The 19,538-nt window shown below is 42.6% G+C and overlaps 2 protein-coding genes across 5 annotated transcripts in view; one reads left to right on the forward strand and one right to left on the reverse strand.

Annotated features, from left to right (window-relative positions):
• Window positions 1-15,382, forward strand: part of taok3a (TAO kinase 3a) — a 58,394-nt gene extending 43,012 nt beyond the window's left edge. For all 4 annotated transcript variants that reach the window (XM_075467397.1, XM_075467398.1, XM_075467399.1 and 1 more), the window contains exons 12-21: window positions 116-283; window positions 1,423-1,620; window positions 2,740-2,865; window positions 7,324-7,560; window positions 8,502-8,630; window positions 9,407-9,610; window positions 10,182-10,421; window positions 10,878-11,090; window positions 11,370-11,552; window positions 13,957-15,382. In XM_075467397.1, coding sequence (XP_075323512.1) covers window positions 116-283; window positions 1,423-1,620; window positions 2,740-2,865; window positions 7,324-7,560; window positions 8,502-8,630; window positions 9,407-9,610; window positions 10,182-10,421; window positions 10,878-11,090; window positions 11,370-11,552; window positions 13,957-14,118 — 1,860 coding nt within the window. In that variant the 3' untranslated portion in view covers window positions 14,119-15,382. The remainder of the gene's footprint in view (window positions 1-115; window positions 284-1,422; window positions 1,621-2,739; window positions 2,866-7,323; window positions 7,561-8,501; window positions 8,631-9,406; window positions 9,611-10,181; window positions 10,422-10,877; window positions 11,091-11,369; window positions 11,553-13,956) is intronic.
• Window positions 15,383-16,620: 1,238 nt separating this feature from the next.
• On the reverse strand, window positions 16,621-18,679 carry pebp1 (phosphatidylethanolamine binding protein 1). The gene is made up of 4 exons (XM_075467409.1): window positions 18,332-18,679; window positions 17,936-18,045; window positions 17,187-17,287; window positions 16,621-17,053 (listed from the first exon to the last, which is right to left on the reverse strand). Exons 1-4 carry the CDS (start codon window positions 18,464-18,466, stop codon window positions 16,836-16,838), a joined length of 564 nt encoding a protein of 187 aa, XP_075323524.1. The 5' UTR covers window positions 18,467-18,679; the 3' UTR covers window positions 16,621-16,835.
• Between the last annotated feature and the right edge of the window lie 859 nt (window positions 18,680-19,538).

Below are 19,538 nucleotides of genomic sequence, written 5' to 3' on the forward strand. Positions count from 1 at the left end.
TGCAGTTAATCTTGTGAATTGGCAATTTAAAGAGTACATTTGAATTTGAGTGTTTAATGTCTGACCTGAGTTACTGACGAATGACTCACACTACGCCTTTTGTTTTCCTGTTCAGCATGATTTCGTGCGTCGGGATCGCTCACCGCGCATTCTCATTGACCTCATCCAGAGGACCAAGGATGCAGTCCGTGAGCTGGACAATCTGCAGTACCGCAAGATGAAGAAGATTCTCTACCAGGAGAAGCACAATGGGCCCATGGGAGAAAGCCAGGAAGAGGAAGAGGTGGGAGGAAAAACGACGAGGTTGGGCTCAAAGAAAAGGAGTCGGACTGTTAAAGATATTTAGTTTTTACTAGATTAACGGTTAAAAGTAGAAAAAAGAGATGAAAAGTTTAAATCCGTTCAACTTTATTTAAGCACTAGTTTTCGCTTAAAGTTAAGTCTGGGTTTTGTGATGACATACGTAAACCTTTATGTCAAACAGAAGCATTCCCAAAAATTTATAATCGCAAATTTTTGCGAGATGAGTTCTAATCAAATAGTTTGGGGTGGGCAGGCTGGGCTTACGCACAGCATTTACAAGCTGATGATCTGTTGGCGCACAGATGATTCACGCTTAGGCAATGACAAATGTCAGTCAAAATATTCCGAAGTGCAAGATCAAATTTCAGGGAATCTTTGGCAATTCCCTTTTGAGACGAGAACCCCATCAGTACGACAGTCGGGGTGTTTTTCACATCATTTTTGCAAACTTTATAAATGTTTTCTAACTACAGCCCAGTTTAGAATCTCACACAAAAGGTGAGGACAGGATAATCTATCTGAAGTAATGTTAAAGAAACCCAAACAATCTCAGAAAGGGAAATGCCAGGTATCACACTTTTATCCAAACTATCCCTTTTCACTGTCTGGGCTTTAATGAGGGCCAAAAATACAGAAACACAGTTAATGGCTGCTCATAGCAGTCTAACACGTTGACATCACATCAAACGGGAGTCTTCCTTCTGCAGCCTGAAACTGAGAGAAAAAGTCTTCTTTACCGACCTGGCCTAAGGTAAAATGAACTGGCATGGACAGTTCTTAGCCACAGTAGTGTCATCCTACACCACGTGATGCTGACCAGAGCAGCCACCATACCTCACTGCAATATGACACCCTGAGAAACCCTCCTGTTCCATGCTTGGCTTTATGTTTTCATGTGAAAGGTTATTGTTTAAGACTTAGCTCAATTAGCTTCAAAAGCTTATTTACCATGAATAATGCAATCTGGAATGCTCTGATTATGTCCACCGTGTTAAGGTGAATTTGTTATGTATACAAGTAGGTGAGGACGATGGGAGTTGATGTCGGGATTTTAGTTGTGTAACTTTTAAACGCACATTTGTCTAAAAATATGTCGCACGGGACGGTGTTCACCTGCAGGACAGTGAGGCAGCCAGCTGTAAGATGAACAGCCTGGGCAGCAACCACTCCATCCCCAGCACCTCGGTCAGCACAGGTAGCCAGAGCAGCAGTGTGAACAGCATGCAGGAGGTGCTGGATGACAGCTGCTCCGACATGACCATGATGCACCCCCAGGACTACAGCAGCACCCTGGACTCCTCTGCACACACCAAGAAGGTAAAGGTCATGGAGTTACCTCGCCCCAAAACTTGTTTTTCCACTGTGTGCATTTTAAATTCGATGACATGGGCGGAAATGCTCCAGTGATTTAACACTGACCGTCATTCATATACACATGTTTACATTTTTAGAATAAGGCACAGATGCCCAGGCCCCAGAATTAGTTAGAGATTCTTGTACCTTCCCACTGATACCTGCTGTTACAACACTTTTCCCATAGTTCCATTCATATTTAACCTATACTGATGAACAGTAAGCATAGTCAAATGCTATGTTAACAGTACGATCACTTCATTTCTGAGGTCTCTTGTGTTTTCAAGAGTATGCTAAATCCCCTCCCCCGTGAAACCATGGAAACCATTGACACAGTCCTCACTGTTTGCAGATTGCTTCAAGTTCATCACTGACACCGTTCACACTTTGAGAACAAAGACCGTGCATGCATGTCAACAGGCAACACACACGTGCTCCTCACAGATTCCCCATTTACGTGTACCAGACACACTCAGTCACTACACACGGGTCAACACAACACTATATCTTGTAGTACTTAAAAATCGATGGGGAGAGGGCTGTCACTTCTGTCATTCTCCTTCTTCAATTGCTCTTTGTGTTTTGACAGTGCATGAATAAGGTTGTCACGTAATGAGCTGACAGCCGGGGTGTTGTTCCGAGTTCAGGGGCTGAGCTGAGAACAGTTGAAACTGACACATATTGTTTTGAGATGCTGATGAAGTTCCCTCCTCACATGAATCAACCCTTTGGTCCCCTGGCTACTGAAAATGTTCCGTTTCTAAAGAGGGAATTGAGTCTATATGTTTCATCTTGTATTTTTTAAAAGGTTACAGTTGACACAGTTTGAGCAAAAGATTTCTTTGAAATTTGGAAGTCGCTTGAATGAAATCGGTGAAACTCACAGACTTATGACGAAGAATTTCAATGTTTGCAAAGTCTGTGGTGAGTTCAAATCTGTAATCAAACAGCAGAGTTTTCACCTTCCCTTTTGCTCCATCCTTATTTTATTTGAATTATTAAAGTGAACAACTCTGTACCCAAGATAATTTATATGATAAGTTATAAGTTCTATATCTTTTCTCCTTTTTGTGATCCACGCAGGACCATCAATATAACTGGGATGACGGGATCCACAGAGACCACAGGCCAGCCTCTTCAGACAAGAGCAGCCAAGCCCAAAACTACAAAAACCAGGGTCGCTTTGCCACCATAAAGTCTGCCTCACTGGTAAGGTCAAATCGAATGCTTTATTCTTTAGTTGTATTTTTCCTGAGATTTCCAAGCCACCTGCTGCTTTTCTCATTCATATTGTGGAGCTCGTCCCCTTGAAAGTTGCATTACTTTTAAAAGGCAAAACATAGACTACACTTTGTCTGGCAGAAGACCAGAATCTCAGAGTGTTAATGTAGCACAGAGGAACTCTTTTCCTCCTCTGGGAAGACCTGCCTGTGATTGTGTTTGGTAAACAGCTGAGTTTGTGACTGATGCCTCAACTCATGCTCAGACAAAGTGATGTTGTGACACGCTGTGTGAAAGCAGATCTGCACTTAAAACTCTTTTACAGTTTACTCAGTTTTTGCTTTCATTAGTTCCTCTCTGGGTCTTTCACTTTGTCTGGCTCTGGGTCTGTTTTTCAGCTTGTTCTTTGACACAGATTACGCCGCTGTTTTTACGTTCATTCACTGCTCTCCCTTTGTTTTCTCTCTCTTTACTACGCTTCCCATTACCACACCCTCCCTTCAGCCCCCCCCATCTTTATTTTCTTCCCCTCCTGCATTTGATAATACATCATTCTCAGATGCGAGTCAATACTCCGACTTGAAGGGGGCGAAATGCTCCATTGCTTTGTTTTTATGTCTCTCTTTCTCTCCCTCTTTCTCTCTCCCCGTCTGTTGTCATGGAAACCAGCTCTCGTAGCAAGAAAGTAGTTGTGATGTTGTGTGTAAGCGTGCGTTTGTATATGTATGTGTTCACCCATCCCTGACCCACTGGCTTTAATTGTGAGTCCTCTCTGCTGTCGGGTCTTAAACCCTCTGCCCCGTCTTCATGTTGTCCTGGACCAGGACACGAACCTCTGATAGTTCAGGGCTGCGTGTTATTTGTGTTATATGGACCGTCGTCTTTCAGATTCACATTTTTAAGTCTTACACTCGCGTATCGTCTTTTTTAACATGCGGTGACCTAACTGTTACGGGAGCTGTATGAATCCAGCTGAAGGTTTTTGCATTTCCAGGTTACACCATTAAAATTTGAGAGTTCGAAACAAAGAGGTGGGACAATGCAGTAGTTTAGAAAGAAATCAAACGTTCCAGAGGGATACAATTGTGGAGGCTTGGGGAGTATAATCAAAAATGTGATTTTACTTATGTTGACACAGAGTTGATCATGGCTCACTGTCAGTTATTACAAAGACATACTGTACAGTAAGTTGCACTACGGGGAAAGCTTTCTTACTCCAGTCTTGTCATGTCAGGACACACATTCACACATTCTCATGTCAGAAGTGTGGTGTCTTCAGTGTCTTCACTTTGCACGAGAAGATGAGATGACTGAAAAGTATCCAAATGTACAAAAGAAAGGTCGTAGTGTTCTGTTACATACGACTAGATAATGCTTTTCTTTCTCTTGTAAAAGAAATGCACAAATTCCTGCTATACAAACTGATGCTGCGGATGAAAGTCAAAGACTTGAGATGAGATCTATGCAGCGTGGATAGCCCACACTGTGCAATTGAGGCAGTCCGTCTTAAAATGAAGCAGCATTCTGTAAATTTGTAGTGAGATAGCGGCGGTCCCTGCCTGCCGGCGCTCAAAGCGATGACATCATGTTTTTCTGCGGAGCCCAGACATCCTCAGATTGGCCTCGACTCACCGCAACTAGAAGCAGGTAGACAAAGAAAGAGAGAAAGACGAAGACAAACTGAAGGTCCAGATGGGGATGGGTGAAGGATTGCTAGAGAAGAAGAGGGAGAACAACAAAAGTGAGAGAAAAAGGTGGAGAAATTGAAAATAATGAAAGTCGAGTGCCACTAAACACACATCCTCACAAAGACAAGGATACTGGTTTCTAAATAATAAAATCTATTACATTAAATATAGACTATTTGGATAAAGAATGACAATACTGGGAAATTATAAGTGTACAGTCATAGTCGAAGCTAACCACACGGATGTTTTGGAGGTAAGAAAGGCAGAGAGAAGAGCATAAACAGAGGTGAGGAAAGAAAGAGCAGCGATGATTCAAATCTGGACTGACAAAGCAGGGAGAAACTGAATGTGTCACACTCTTCTCTGACAATAAGCGTAGAGTCCGATCTGAAGTAGAACTGAGAAACTACGAAAGCACGAAATGGTAAAACTAAAGAGAAGGACAAATAGTCGGGGAGCAACAGAGAAGGCAGTGTAAAATGTCCAGATTATTACCCGGGGAGATGTACGGAAAATAAAATGTATGAGGAGGAGGGAAACCACGAGAAGAGAGATGCAAAGTGAGAATGTGAGACATAAGCAGGGAGAGCGAGAGAGAGAGAAAGGTGGTTATTAAAGGTTTGGTGAAGTCACCGACTGAAGGTGGTATAACAAACTGCACCGCTGTTTCACCTCATCTGTCGCTCGACATCTTCAGCTGCTGGCTGCAGGCTGTAACCTGACAGCCTGTGTGCCGGCAGCTGATTACAGAAGAGTGTAAGGCGCATCACAGCATGCACCAGCCTGTCAGCCAGTTCTTTCTTGCAATTGTTAAAACAGACAGTTTACAGCAGTATGCCCAACTTGTATCTTGTACGTAGCTATACTGTACAAAGGAATTAAGACTTATTTCACAGGTGAATATTCAAGGTTGAGAACACCCAGCCCCTCACATGTTTGGATTTACAGGAAACTAAACGGTGGTCTGTGGAGGCTTTTTTTTTTTTTTTTTTTTTTGCTTACCTCTTTCAGCCAGATGACTTCACCATATGTCACTATACATGTGAAGCAACATCCGCTCCGGTTTCCCTCTCCGGATTTAAGATAATTACACTGCTCTATCGAGAAAAGAGTGTTATTCAAATCTAAATCGATAAAGAAACCAGATTTATTAACTTTACTCCCTATGTGTCGGCATGCAAACAGCGAGTGAACAAATTGTGTTTTCAAGTGGGCTGTTGCCATTAATTCAAGGCAAAACAAATATGCAAGAAGACATTTTGTGAGTGCTAGTCCTACTTAAGGTGTCACACAAATCAGTCTCACCAGTGCTATTCATATTACCTTCAGCTACAAAATAATAGAAATAAAAAGAAAACGTTCAGCTGTCCAATTCCCACTGATCTCATTCACCTTTAGCCTGCATGCCTCCCTCCTCTCCCTGAATATGATCTCCTTTCCAGTCCCAGAGCCTTGTGTGAAAGAGGCCATCACATGATGTGACTTGGTCCTTTGTGGCAGTATGCAGAGTGGCAGTGAAGCAAGTGACTAGGATTGGGAGGCTCTATTACAGTAGGGGTATTGATTCGACACAGATTAAGGAGAAAGGGGAGCTCAACGTCCACCTATTTCCACCCACCCACCCCTGTTTTCCTTGTAGCGGCTCTTATTTTCCTTCTCAGTTTTTCAGTTTTTTTTCTTTTTCCATTTTACTCTCTCCCAGTCATTCTCCATCTGCTGTTTCTTCTTTGCAGCCACCCTCCCTCTCCTCATCTCTAGGCCTTCTCCTCTCTGACCCCCACCCTCCTCCAACTTCTCTCACTCTTTCTCAATGAGGTATTTATGTGACCCACCTGCTGTCCGCCGCTTAGCGTTAGCCTTACTAAAGAGCAGCTCTGTGCTCTTGTTGGCCCGCGGATTCGGCCTGCCTCATTCACAGTTCACACGTCTGCCTCGGCCGCTGCGTGCCCAGGGCGCGAACCAAAGAGAGGGAAGGGAGTTCAGTGTCCAGTAAAAGGGGGGGGGTGGGGGGGGGTCTCAGGGTGGCATTGGAGCTCAGGCAGGGTGCTGTCGGGCATAGGATGCTGCACAAGGTTCCTGGATGCTGGTGCACTTGGCTAAAGTCGCCATCATGTTTGGCCTGAGGAGTTCAGGTGGAAGCTATGAGAAGATGCGCAGTGAATACTACCTAGATGTGGAGAACCCTTTCTGTCCAGAGGTTGGTGTGTCAGGTTTAGGTTTTTGGTTTAAAGAAATAAATCACTTGTGAAAAAATAGTTTGAAAAATGTTAAGATTTTCGAGTCTGATCCTCATCTATGATTAAATTTGGCTATGTAGCAGTTGTTTGTATTACTTTATCTGACTCAAGGACATTTTAGATCCTTTGTTGTTGCCTTTTCTATGCAGTGACCGTGTACGCGCGATGGTGAAATGAAAGAGCTTTTGTTGGCCTCTGCTGCTGAATTTCTCTGAATTTTGTTTATTTATTTATTTTTTATTTCTTATATTCTGGCATCTGTAAACTAGCAATGTTTCATTAGAATAAATTGTGTTTTCAGATCTTTTTTGGAAAAAATAACAGATAAGATGGTGACTCAGACGAATTAAGAACAGGTGGCATGTTAATTATTGCTGCTTGTGTGCAAGCTTCGGTGCTTTGAATTTCTTCTTGTGTTTACATGAAATTTTTTTTTTGTTTCTTTTTGTCATTTATTTTTGCTTTGATCAAAAATCGCACATCGCAGAGCTTGTATATCATGACGTCTCTTTTCTCCACAGGTGACCAAACAGATCCACGAACATGAGCAGGAAAGTGAGCTGCGGGAGCAGATGTCGGGCTACAAGCGTATGCGGCGGCAGCACCAGAAGCAGCTGATAGCCCTGGAGAACAAGCTAAAGGCCGAGATGGACGAACACCGGCTCAAGCTGCAGAAGGAGGTGGAGACGCAGGCCAACAATGCCTACATCGAGCTGGAGAAGCTGGCCAAACGCCATGCCGTGCACACGGAGAAAGAGGTGGGATTTATGAGGGGTGGCGATGTCACAGAGCATAAGTGGATGTTCATGTACAGTAATTGTTCACAAATAATCACACCTACCTACATGTACCATGCAGCAGTTTGGAGGGGGTCAGGGGCAGCTTTGGAGAAACAGGTGGGCGTGATGTTGAAGTTATGATTCTAAAGATACTGAAAGAAAGTTTTACACTGACATTGAGTGCACTGGAAAGAATTTCGGTTGTATTTTACACACTGCTGCCACCCAATGATACATATGATGAAGCACAAGGGCAGAAGTGGGTCACAGAATGTCACGCTTTGAAAAACAAGCTGCATATCTCTGTGATTAGCACATGGCATGCCAGTACAGCCCAGGAGATAATATAATCTGTTCATATAGACAAGCATGTAAACCTACAACGGTTACATAAACACACATTTCACGAGTAAGTGACATGTCAGCGTTTGAAAATAGACAATTTAAGCGCAGGAAATCCACAGTTTTTCTGATGCTTTTATCCAAAGTTTGACATTGAACTTAGTTTATCGAACCAAGCAGTGCAGCCCATGATCTTTAACTGGTTATATTGTAAAAATATGATATTTTGAAAAATGCATGTTGCACTTTCAGTGAGTTCAAAGCAATGCCCTCAAATACATTTTTTTTCTTTGTTGTGTTTGCTTTACCTTGAGTTGAAAACGCAAGATATTCAGTTTACAATAATTTAACCCATAAAAACGATCTTGTTGTAAAAGCAACATATTTTTGGCAATTTTGTTTTCGAGGACAGAAATGAGCTTACATTTTAAAAGTACCTGTAGAATTTAGGTAATACGAAACAAGTAGGAGAGTGACTGTGTTCGCTTATGTAATGTGTTCTCAGTCTCAGCCTCCATGCTAATCAAACCGCTCATCGTGTCACCCCTGTTTTTCCCTCTGTGTCACGTGTCCTCCAGATGAAGACGGCACTCACAGATGAGAAGAAGTTCCAGCAGCAGATTGTGGCCCAGCAGAAGAAGGAGCTGACCACTTTTCTGGATAATCAGAAGAAGCAGTACAAACTCTGCAAGGAGAAGATTAAGGAGGTGTGTTGGTTTCCTCCTCAGTCGAGCTCCTTTGTACGCCTCTCAAGCGTGACACATGCTCCTGTGTGCTGTTTACTGTTGAGTCAGCCCTCCTACACACAAACATGCACATTCAGTACCTCCAAAGTGGAAGTTTTGTTGCGTCACTAAGCCTACTTACTATGTGTGTACGCGTGTATTCGCACAAAAACAAGGAGTCATAAATCCATACACACATTGTTTCAAGATTGTGGAGGCCCAAAAATGCTCCAAAGTCCAACGAATGCTCCTGTGGGCTAGGACTGTGATACATTGTGTTTTTGGTTACAAGATAAGTTACCAAAAATTGGGTCAGCCCATTTGAAAGAAAGCATCGCTGGCAGGAAGCGATATTTCCACCCAACTGAGGGTTACAACAGTATTAGATACCACAGGGATCAGGGATCAGGATTGTGTTTAGTACATTAGTGCATTTGTAGATTGCCTTAAAGCCCATTAAAAATAATACTTTGAGGGACTATAATTGGCATATTTGTCTTTTTTCTAACCCATTAATAAAAGGTCAACTAGAGTTTGCCTCAAGTTCTAAACCCTTGATGTCTGATGATGTATGAACCTGCCTTCCACATTTAAAACCCGTCTGTAAATGACTTGTATTGCATCTACATTTGCTTTTCACACATCCATTTATATCCCAAATTAGACTGCTTACCGACCATTTCCCAGTGACTTTGTTTCACTTGCAATATGCTGCCTCTGCTCCAGCTGTCCAGTTTAAAACTTCTCCTCTTTCTCAGGAGATGAATGAAGACCACAGCACACCCAAGAAGGAGAAGCAGGAGCGTCTGTCCAAGCACAAGGAGAACATGCAGCATTCCCAGGCCGAGGAGGAGGCCCATCTCCTGGCCCAGCAGAGGGTTTTCTATGACAGGAACTGCCGCGCCTTTAAGCGCAAAGTCATGATAAAGAGGCACGACTTGGAGCAGGAACAGATCCGTGAGGTGTGGAGGATGTACTCAGAAATCTGCACTTCAATAAAATCCTAAATGAAATATATATTTGATATGTTCATTTAGAATCTTCAAACTTTTTCTCCAAACCATAAATTGCAAATTGTAAGTTTAACTCTTACAATGTTGGTTGGAGGAGGCCCAATGTGACATTTTCACAGCAAACAGCAATGTGTCTGTGATAATTACACCCATTGTTCAATAAGAGGATTATCCAGAAAAGCAAGCCAACAATGTTATAATCTGAAAAGCTGCTGTGCACTGTAAATCTCGAGGAAGTCTAGATTTGCCAAAAGCTTCCGGAGGGAAAACGCACACATTCAGGAAGTGTTTAAATGCAAAGTGAATGTAATAGATTTAATGTGAAGTGTTCATTGATTTTTCAGCTATTGGTGATGGCAGCTAATGTTGTAGGTCTGTAAAACGAAACTAGAAAATTGATTTCTACAAGGGAAAATACGAATGTCACACAGAAAACAAGCCGAACAATGTTAATCAACTATACGAATCATCCCTCCTCTGCTTGTCGCCCTTTTCCTCCGTCTCTCCTTGGTCCACAAAGGAGCTGAACAAGAAGAAGACCCAGAAGGAGATGGAGCACGCCATGCTGATCCGCCATGACGAGTCCACGCAGGAGCTGGAGCAGCGGCAGCTGAAGACCCTGCAGAAGCTGAGGATGGACCTGATCCGCCTGCAGCACCAGACAGAGTTGGAGAACCAGATCGAGTACAACAACAGACGCGAGCGTGAACTTCATCGTAAGCATGTGCTGGAGCTCCGGCAGCAGCCCAAAAACCTCAAAGTGAGTCGACGCAGCGACAGTTTAGGTTTCGCTTTTAAATGGAAAAGTTTAAGAATGATTTTTGTTAACGGAATTTATTTTTTTATGAATTCTGTTGTCTTTGAAGAGATGACTCGGAACCAAGATGGCGCAAGCAATGAGCAACATCTTTTTTTTCTTTTTTTTTTAAAGCACTGATGCAACCTGAATGTAATGAATTAAATTGGGGAAAATGGTGTAAGAACACATAAAATGTGTCTTCTCTGAATTAAATTACATTTTAATTAGCTTTTGAGGGCAACAAAGAGATGTGCCTGAAGCTATTTTAGACCATCAACCTTTGGCAGCACAAGTGTCTCTCAATCTAAAAACAGTAGATCGGTTTTAAAGTCTTCCATTATGATACCATCTGTGTCCTCCTCTCACGGTCTCCGTTTCTCGCTCTGTCTCTGTCCCTGTTCATGTCCCATCCACCAGGCGTTGGAGCTGCAGATAAAGAAGCAGTTCCAGGACACATGCAAGGTGCAGACGAAGCAGTACAAGGCCCTGCGCCACCACCAGATGGAAGTTACGCCCAAGGCTGAGCACAAGACTGTGCTCAAGGCCCTGAAGGATGAGCAGACACGCAAGCTGGCCATCCTGGCTGAGCAGTATGAGCAGAGCATCAACGAGATGATGGCCTCGCAAGCGGTAAGTGGAGAAATATTAAAAACTGAAAAGTAAGAAGTGAATAAGAAGCATTTCTCTGGACCTGTTGCTTATGATTTTACATTTTGTCCAACACCTTTCCTGCTTTACCTTACCTATTCTGTCCACTTCGTGTACTTTTCCAAACTCCATTTCCCTCTTCACTGTCTTCCCATGTCCTGTCGGTCCCTGTTGCCCTTAAATCCCCCCCCACACCTCTCTCTCTCTCTGCATCTTTGTCCCTCCCTCTCCTCTGTTGTGGTCCATGGTCGGCTGTGTCAGCTGCGTCTGGATGAGGCCCAGGAAGCCGAGTGCCAGGCCCTGAGGCAGCAGCTGCAGCAAGAGATGGAGCTGCTCAATGCCTACCAGAGCAAGATCAAGATGCAGACCGAGGCGCAGCACGAGCGTGAGCAGCAGAAGCTGGAGCAGAAGGTGTCACTGCGCCGTGCTCACCTGGAACAAAAGGTGTGCTGAAGAAACATTTCAAAGGAGTCATACATTTAGGATTTACTTCTTTGCAGGGCATACGTTTTCAGTCACTGATATTCATTTTGGTTAACTTAATGAAACGAACAACGAGGAAGTGTCTCTTACAGTTTACGAATGATGGAATGAGTTCCGCAGACAATTCAAGACATACTGAAGAAAGTCTGTTAGAAATGGATTAATGAGAGATCTATTTTGGGGGTTATAACCTGCTCTAGGTCAGCAGGCTTTAATAAGATAATTTGAAATGTATGATAACAAATTAGATAATTACAGTTAAGTTTACTGCATCCTTTAGGATATCTGATGGGTGTAAATTGATCAAACTTCTGAAAGAACTCAAAGAAAAGAAAAAGTCTGAAACCTTAATGTTATGTCACCAGTTGTTGTAAGAAGAAATCCATATTTTGAACACAGGAAGGAAGAAAAACATGTTAAACCTCTGAAGCCTGCGTGTCCGTATGTGGACAAACCAGTTATTTATTGAAATACAACTAGTCTGCATCGATGCCTGAGCGAACAGATCCGGATACACATTTGCATCTACATCAGCAAACAGTGCAACCATGAAAGGTGACCCAGAAAGACACTCGCATGTTCACACACACACACACACACACACATTTCCCTCACCACAGGTGGTGATGACAGTGACATGACTTCCTGCAGGGAGCAGACAACCATTTCTCTCCCACACACTCGTAACTGTGGTGAAATCTCCCGTTCACACAGTTGTTCTCTTATTGCAATGCTTGTCATCCTAAATTCATGATAACACGCCGTTCATACAGTTCAGCTTATTCAAGCTTTTTCTGGAGAGACGGTCCTTTTTGTCTGGTCTGCACACCTAAAATCATCACTCCACAGTACACTGACATTGTTGTCACTTTTAATTTAGTCATAAAGTCTGCAGCTGTTGTGCAGCAGGCTGCTCACCTCGTTGTGATTTTTGGACAGTTTTTTTTTTTTCCAGCCTTCGTCCCGTTGCCACAAGGCCCTCCTGATAGGACTTCTGTCATCTTTAATGTGACCATTAAGGCAACCTGTCATGTATACCAGTGCCATGTGATGACCGTGCATGAGTACGACTCCTTCCAAACTGACCTACGTCATCGCCACAGTCTAGTAGACAGCACTCCGACAACAAAGGAAGAGACCTTTGAAATGCCGCCCTGATCCAGTTCTGCTGGGTCCAGTGTTGCCTGTTTGAGCTGTGGTGGTGTGCTGCCACCTCCTGGCGGCACCCGGGTTTGCACACTGGCACTGGGATGATGTCATTGGTTTTAGAAGCACTATTGTCCTCCGGTTCGGTTCATGGTCAGAGTCTGGAGTTTTCTCTGCATGCTCAGTAGTTGGCCGGTTTGCCGTATTGCGCCATGCGGTTGTTTTTTTTTTGTCTGCACCTGTGGATGTGTGTGCCGAGCTGATGCGTGTGTTCGACTGAAAGCTCCAACAGAAACCAGACACGCCGCTTATACAACTTGGGTGCAAAGTCTGCGTCCTTTTACAGGTATCATAGTGTGCTTCATCATTTCTACGAAGCAGCCACACCGAGTGAACAGCTCTGCAGTGCGGCCATCATCAGAAAACCGTGGCGTGTGTTACACTCTGACTCTGTTGTTGACTTGTTGGTTTTACTTCTCTGTTCATATCGACGCTGCAGTTTGCACCGCAGCGTATTGAGCTGTTTGCCCACAAAAGCAAACGCTGTCAACATAAATTTGATATCAAAGTGTTTTTGTTTTTTTGTTTGTTTTTTCAAAAGACTTAAGGTTCTGGCCCACGATGCACAGCCACGGGTATTTTGAATTGTTTTGCTCGACTCTACTGTGCTTTCAGCAGTAACCTTCCCTCTTTTTTTTTTTTTTTTTTTTAGCATTGTTTGGACAGCTCAGATTAAATTTGGATCTCTCCAGGCAATGCAGTTGATCAAAGAAACACAAGTCTGCTCCTGTGTACCGCACTCAAAAATGTGTCTTGTGGTCATGTGACACGAGAAGCTTGCATACACAAAGGCAAAAACAGCCCATCCCTCCGTCTGAGCAAGGAACCGTCTGGAATGAAAATCCAGATAAATTACTCGGCACATACTTGATGATTTACAGCACATTATGGATGATATAAACAAACCCTGTCCAAAATCTAAACATGACCAACAACCTTATATGTATGTATTCCTATTCAGTAGGAGTGTATAAATGTGGCAGCTCCTGATGTTTCTTATGAAGTCCATATAAGACTTTAACTTCATTATTGGATTTGATTTTGGTGGCAGGGTGCACAGAGTTGTCACAAAGTTTAAAAAGTCTTGACCAGCAGTAATAGCTCTTTAAAACATTACATCGCACCGTGTTTATTTCCTGCTCCTCTGTGTGCTGTGCAGATTGAAGAGGAGCTGGTTTCCCTTCAGAAGGAGCGAACCGACCGGATCAAACACCTGCTGGAGCGCCAGGAGCGGGAGATTGACAACTTTGACATGGAAAGCATGCGACTGGGCTTCGGCAACCTGGGCACCTTAGACTTTCCCAAGGACGACTACAGATGAGGGAGGTCGCCGCTGCTGCCGTCTCTCGTTATCTCCGGGCGTCCTCCTGCCTCAGAACACCCCTCCTCTCCTTTGACCCGACCTGACCCGGCGCGTCTATGCAGGTGTTCACTTCTGCCGACGCTCCCTCACACAGACGCATTTAAAAAGAACAAAAAAGAAAGAAAAAAACAGCTTCAGTGATTTCTGGGCTGGTCAGACGGGGTCGCTGGCAGGTGACCCCCCCCCCCAAAACCCAACTAAACTTCCTCCCCCTCCTTGCCTCTCGTGATGTCACAAGATGACAAAAAAAAAGAGGAAAAAAAAAAATGCTGGATAACTTCCCGTAGTTGTCATGTTTTTGTAAGAATAATGATAACATAGTCACAGTGTTTCTCGTTTCTTGTGCAATGATGACACTTTTGGTGTGACTAAAAGTGGATGTCGAGAGAAGGAGGGAGAGAAAAAGGAGGGCGGTTCGGTGAGCCAAATCGTTCCAGTTTCCAGAAGTGATTTAATTAGTCTTTAGTTTGGGTTTTTTTTTTTGGTCTTAAGCAGAAAGCAAAAGCAAAAAAGGCAAATTTCTTAACGCGATAAAAATCGACCAACTGATCCTTCCGCAGCCGTTCGTCAGTGCTGCTTCTATCAACACTTTTTGGTATTTATTCATCAGGACATTTTTAGGAGAAAAAAATGGAACAATTTGATACTTGGAGACACAAACATCACAATGTACATACAGGTACGCTGATACTAAATGTGATTCCTTCAGGTGGGTTTGATTACTGAAGGGAGGCTGAATCATGGTACTGGATGTGTATCGTAGTGATTTCTCTGCACTGGCAGCCAATGTGAAAAATAATTCATGTGACACGTGAACTATCAGCGAGCACAAAGGGCTTCATGGGGAGGGCAGGGGGGGCCTTGTTCTTGGATGGATCTATGGAGAGCTTTTACTTATTTTCGTATCGTATTTTAAATGTCACTCGAATCAGAAAAGAATTTTTAAAGACGCTTCTTTTTTCTTCTTTTCTTTCCTGCCCCCTCCTCAGATAGTGTTTGCGGTCCAGTCTTTTATCAACGGGAATTACATTTGATTCTTTTTTTCTTTTTCTTTCCATTTTTTGCTTTACACAACTCCTGAGCTGTGTATTTTCTTATAAACCAGACCAGTATGATGCTTTATTATTGCATGCACTTTATTATTTTTTTTCCAGGTTTAAAGAAAGCATGAATCTGTCAGAGCTTTTAATTATATTTGTAAATAAAGTGCTCATCACACAAAGTGCAGATGTCTCATTTGAATACCTCATACCCGCCGGAGTGCCACTTTGGCCACTGTTATTTAAATTGGATGAATGTGAAACACATCTATTGAATCAGTTGGGCAACTTCAATCTCCTTTCAGAGACTTATTTAGTCCAATGAAGTAACTGTTCAACTACATCAACTCATGTATAAAGGTAGTTACTTTATTTCATGCACATTTATTGATTCCTTTTTGGCATTTAATATTAATTAACGGCATTCCTTACATCATTAACAGTCTAAATGGGGTAAGAAGATAAGAAGATGGACAAGCCGGGGGGGGAAAGCAGCAAAAGCCTCAGATTTAAATGTGCAGCAATCGGTGTTCGGGCTGACACGATGACCTTTAAAACTAGAAATGTGACCGGGTTTTCAGTTTGGTTGTAACTGATACATCTAATATAGTAGTCGGGCTGCTGTAGACTACCTCATTTGTCTAAATTGTCCCTTCTCGTCTCCTTGCAACCCGGAAATCTTTCACATAGCTAAATATTTTGAGGCTGCTAGAAGGCCAAATCGGTGACCTTTGCAGTCTCATCGGCTCCTGTGATGTCTAAAGTGGGCGTTACTGGTTAATCTCACATTAGAAACTGAATAAAGTAAATATTTGGCTTTGCCAGAAAAAGGTTCAATGACAGAAATGGTTGAATAGCTGCAAGGAAACAGTGTTTTGACGGTGCAGCTGTCACCCACCATTTGTACCGACCTCAGTTTAAGGATTTAAACATCTGGTCATAGGTTCAGAGCCCAGGATGAATCAATCACTGAAAAAACACTTGGGTCTTAAAGGGATAGTTCGCCTCTTGACATGAAGCTGTATGACATTCCATATTAGCAATATGGGAAAGAGAGAAAATAGCGCCAAGCGATTGTGAGGTCTGACTTTTTCTGGATGAACGATTTTGATGCAAATGTATTACTCTTTTGAACGCATATTGTTTTGAGAAGCAAAACGCTTTATTTTTGTGGCCCCAGCCAACTAGCCGGACTACCTTTGTCAACAAAACGAGGCTGCAACTCTGCTCAGAGGACTCAGCAAGTCAAATTTAATAAATGATATTGCTCGTATGGGATGTCATACAGCTTCATGTCAAAAGAGGCGAACTATCCCTTTAAGGGAGAAATTCTTACATGTCTCACATTTATATATAAGAGAAACAAAACACTGGGAGAGGTGCTTTTGTAGAAAGCATTTCTATGAAAACAACAACCACATTAGTTTTTAAACTGATTTTAATGCAACTGAGTTTTTGACTTCATGGAGAGAAGCTGATATTTTTGTCAAAACATGGGAAAACAAAACTATTCAGTTGCACAAGAAATGCTTTGTGGCCATTGTTGGGAGTTTTTTGTTCTTGTAATGATGAGGAATTTCCTGTAGACCCTCAGCTGGAACACACAGAGCCAAAGCCTGTGGAGTTGAGCGTTTTTTATTTTCCCGCCAGCTGCTCGTACAGTTTAGGGACGTAATCGTCCCACTCGGCCTGGTAGCAGGTTCCCGCCACCGGGGCTCCCAGGTTGTACTTCTGCCTGAAGCTCTGGATCTTGAACTTGCCCCGGCCGTCTCCGGAGCGGTTGGTGAGGACGGCCTCGGAGCAGGACAGGCTGGCCGGCTGCTCGTACACCAGCCACACATACCTGTGGAGACCTGAGGGAGAAAAATACAGTCGGGTTACACACACGTCAAAAAGATGGTAACATGACACATAAGCTTCACTGGTCCAACTGTCGGGAGAAACCATCTCGGTCTCGATGCATCTGTAGGCTTCAGTTGCTCTTACCTGTGCCCTTGGGAGGACCGGAGCCCACGTAGTCGGACATGACGCAGCCAGAAGACACATCGTTCCCTTTCATGTTGACCACCAGAAAGTGGTGCCACTCCCTTTGACGAAAGCCAAAACAAGAGACGATTTATTTGGGAGATACATACTGCATGCTAAATCTGACTCAAAGCAGACTCACTGTGGGACGTTAGTGTACCTTTAAAACTCTTTATCAAATCAAATTTATTTGTATAGCACATTTCATGTACAAACAGTTCAAAGTGCTTTACATAAAATAAAAGCATTGCAGCAGGGAGTGTAAGAAGCATTAAAAATACATAAAAGAATCTAAAGAGAAACAAATAAAATCATTTAAATGAATTTAAAAACAAGCAACAGTCTAGATAAGTTAAAAGATATTTCATGCATAGACACGTGAGAACAGAAATGTCTTTAACCTGGATATAAAAATGTCTACATTTGGTGAGAGTTTAATCTCCACTGGCAGTTTGTTCTACTTGTTTGCAGCATAACAGCTAAATGCTGCTTCTCCATGTTTAGTCTGGACTCTGGACTGGACCAGCTGACCTGAGTCCTTGGATCTAAGAGCTCTGCTGGCTTTATAATCTCTGAACATATCACAGATGTATTTTGGGCCTAAACCGTTCTGGGATTTGTAAACCATCAGCAGGCTTTTAAAATATGTTCTGTTTAGCCTACTGGTACAAACAATTGGCCTTCTGAGTCCTCCTATCAATGATTCTCACCGGAATTTGGGGTCTTTTCTGCTCGGAGCGTCGGGGTCGGTCAGAGCCAAAGTGTACAGTTTACTTGGGTCACATCCTTCCCACTCCACGCAGGTGGGTCGACTCTGTACCTGCAGGTGAATATAAGCGAAAGTAATAAGTTGGGTTGCTACTGCCACTTGGTGGCGCTAGTCGACGTCTATTACAGCTGCAGACATGTTGTAGGCAGTATGAAACCCAATTGATTGTTGCCATACAACTACACACACCCATGGATGCAATTTAATATTTTTAACTGTTGGTGAAGAAACGGGCATTAGCAAAGTATTCGCAAAATAGCTGAACTGTACAACTCAGCTGAAAGTTAGCTGAGTTATTAGCTTCACTAGCTAACTGTGAGTTAGCTGATATACTAACCTGTGTTGGAGTGAGCACTTTACCGAGCTCGTCGATTTCCAAAGAGCCGTATTTTACAGTCAAAGACTGTGCAGGTTTTTCCTCAACTTCCTGCAGGGCGAGAGGCCCGGACCACTGGCTCAAATCGACGGGCATTTTGATTTGCACTCCTTTCGCAGACGCTGACTGAACCGCTACTTGCGGGCACGCAGAAATTGACAAAAGTGGTGCGTTCGTGGACCACCGGAAACTATGGGAACTGGTAGTGAATGTGCGCGTTTACGAAAACAGTGGGTCAAAATATGGTAAATTGACATAAGCTTGAAAGAATCCTTTTTAGTATGGAGGGGTTGTCAGTGTGACGTGTGTGTGTGTGAGAGAGAGTTTATGTATATATTGGTTTTATTATGTAAAGCACTTTGCGCTGCTTTTTTTGTATAAAAAGGGCTGTGTAAATAAAGTTTGATTTGATTTGATCATGTAAATTTCCATCAAAGCTTTTATTATTAGCTCAACGCAATAACATCAATTGTTGTATTGCTTGTTATTATATGTTAGTGATGTCAACGTGATTTTAAATGCGAGGAAACTAATACAATTAGATTGTAAATCAACTTGTTATTTATGCTCCTTCAGTCTTTCACAACATTTGTAACTTTCGCCTTGTGACCTTTGAACATTTGAACGACAAAAAGATCAACAGCTACAGAAACCGCCAGAGGGCGCCGTTTTGTCACTACCAGGTGGAATTTGTTTTGCTAAAATTTCTGTCAAATCTGCCCCCCCAACTTCATCCTCAAACACTCTATTGAAACACTTTTCTTTTCCAGAGATCCTATTTGAGAATCTGGAGCTTAACAATGAGGGAATTGTCTCACTGGGTTTAAAGAAAAAGAAGAAATATTTGGAACAATTGAACAATCTTATAAATCTAATCTAAATCTAATAAAAGATATGCAAACAATTAAAGGAAAAACAAGCAAATAGAATATAATAAAAATAGAGAGTAAACATCAGCTATAAACAAATCTACAGTATAGAATAAACATCAGAGAAATAAACATTAGCTATATACAAATCTACAGTATGAAGAGTAGGGTAAATGATAAAAATAGTAATAATAATAAACATCAGTAAACCAAATAAAAACAGATTTGTACATGTAACAATAAAGGTAAAAATAAATTTAACTGAGCAGACTGAACCAATAAGAAATATAGGGTATATG

Source organism: Odontesthes bonariensis, chromosome 6, assembly GCF_027942865.1.
Source record: "Odontesthes bonariensis isolate fOdoBon6 chromosome 6, fOdoBon6.hap1, whole genome shotgun sequence".
NCBI lineage: Eukaryota > Metazoa > Chordata > Actinopteri > Atheriniformes > Atherinopsidae > Odontesthes > Odontesthes bonariensis.

Bases quoted from the DNA above. Each gene is read 5' to 3' on its own strand.
- pebp1 (XM_075467409.1), bottom strand. From the start codon at position 18,466: ATGCCCGTCGATTTGAGCCAGTGGTCCGGGCCTCTCGCCCTGCAGGAA. The intron at 18,046-18,331 runs GTTAGTATATCA...ATTCACCTGCAG, and splicing joins AAGTGCTCACTCCAACACAG to GTACAGAGTCGACCCACCTG. The intron at 17,054-17,186 runs GTAAGAGCAACT...TTTCTCCCTCAG, and splicing joins CGGTCCTCCCAAGGGCACAG to GTCTCCACAGGTATGTGTGG.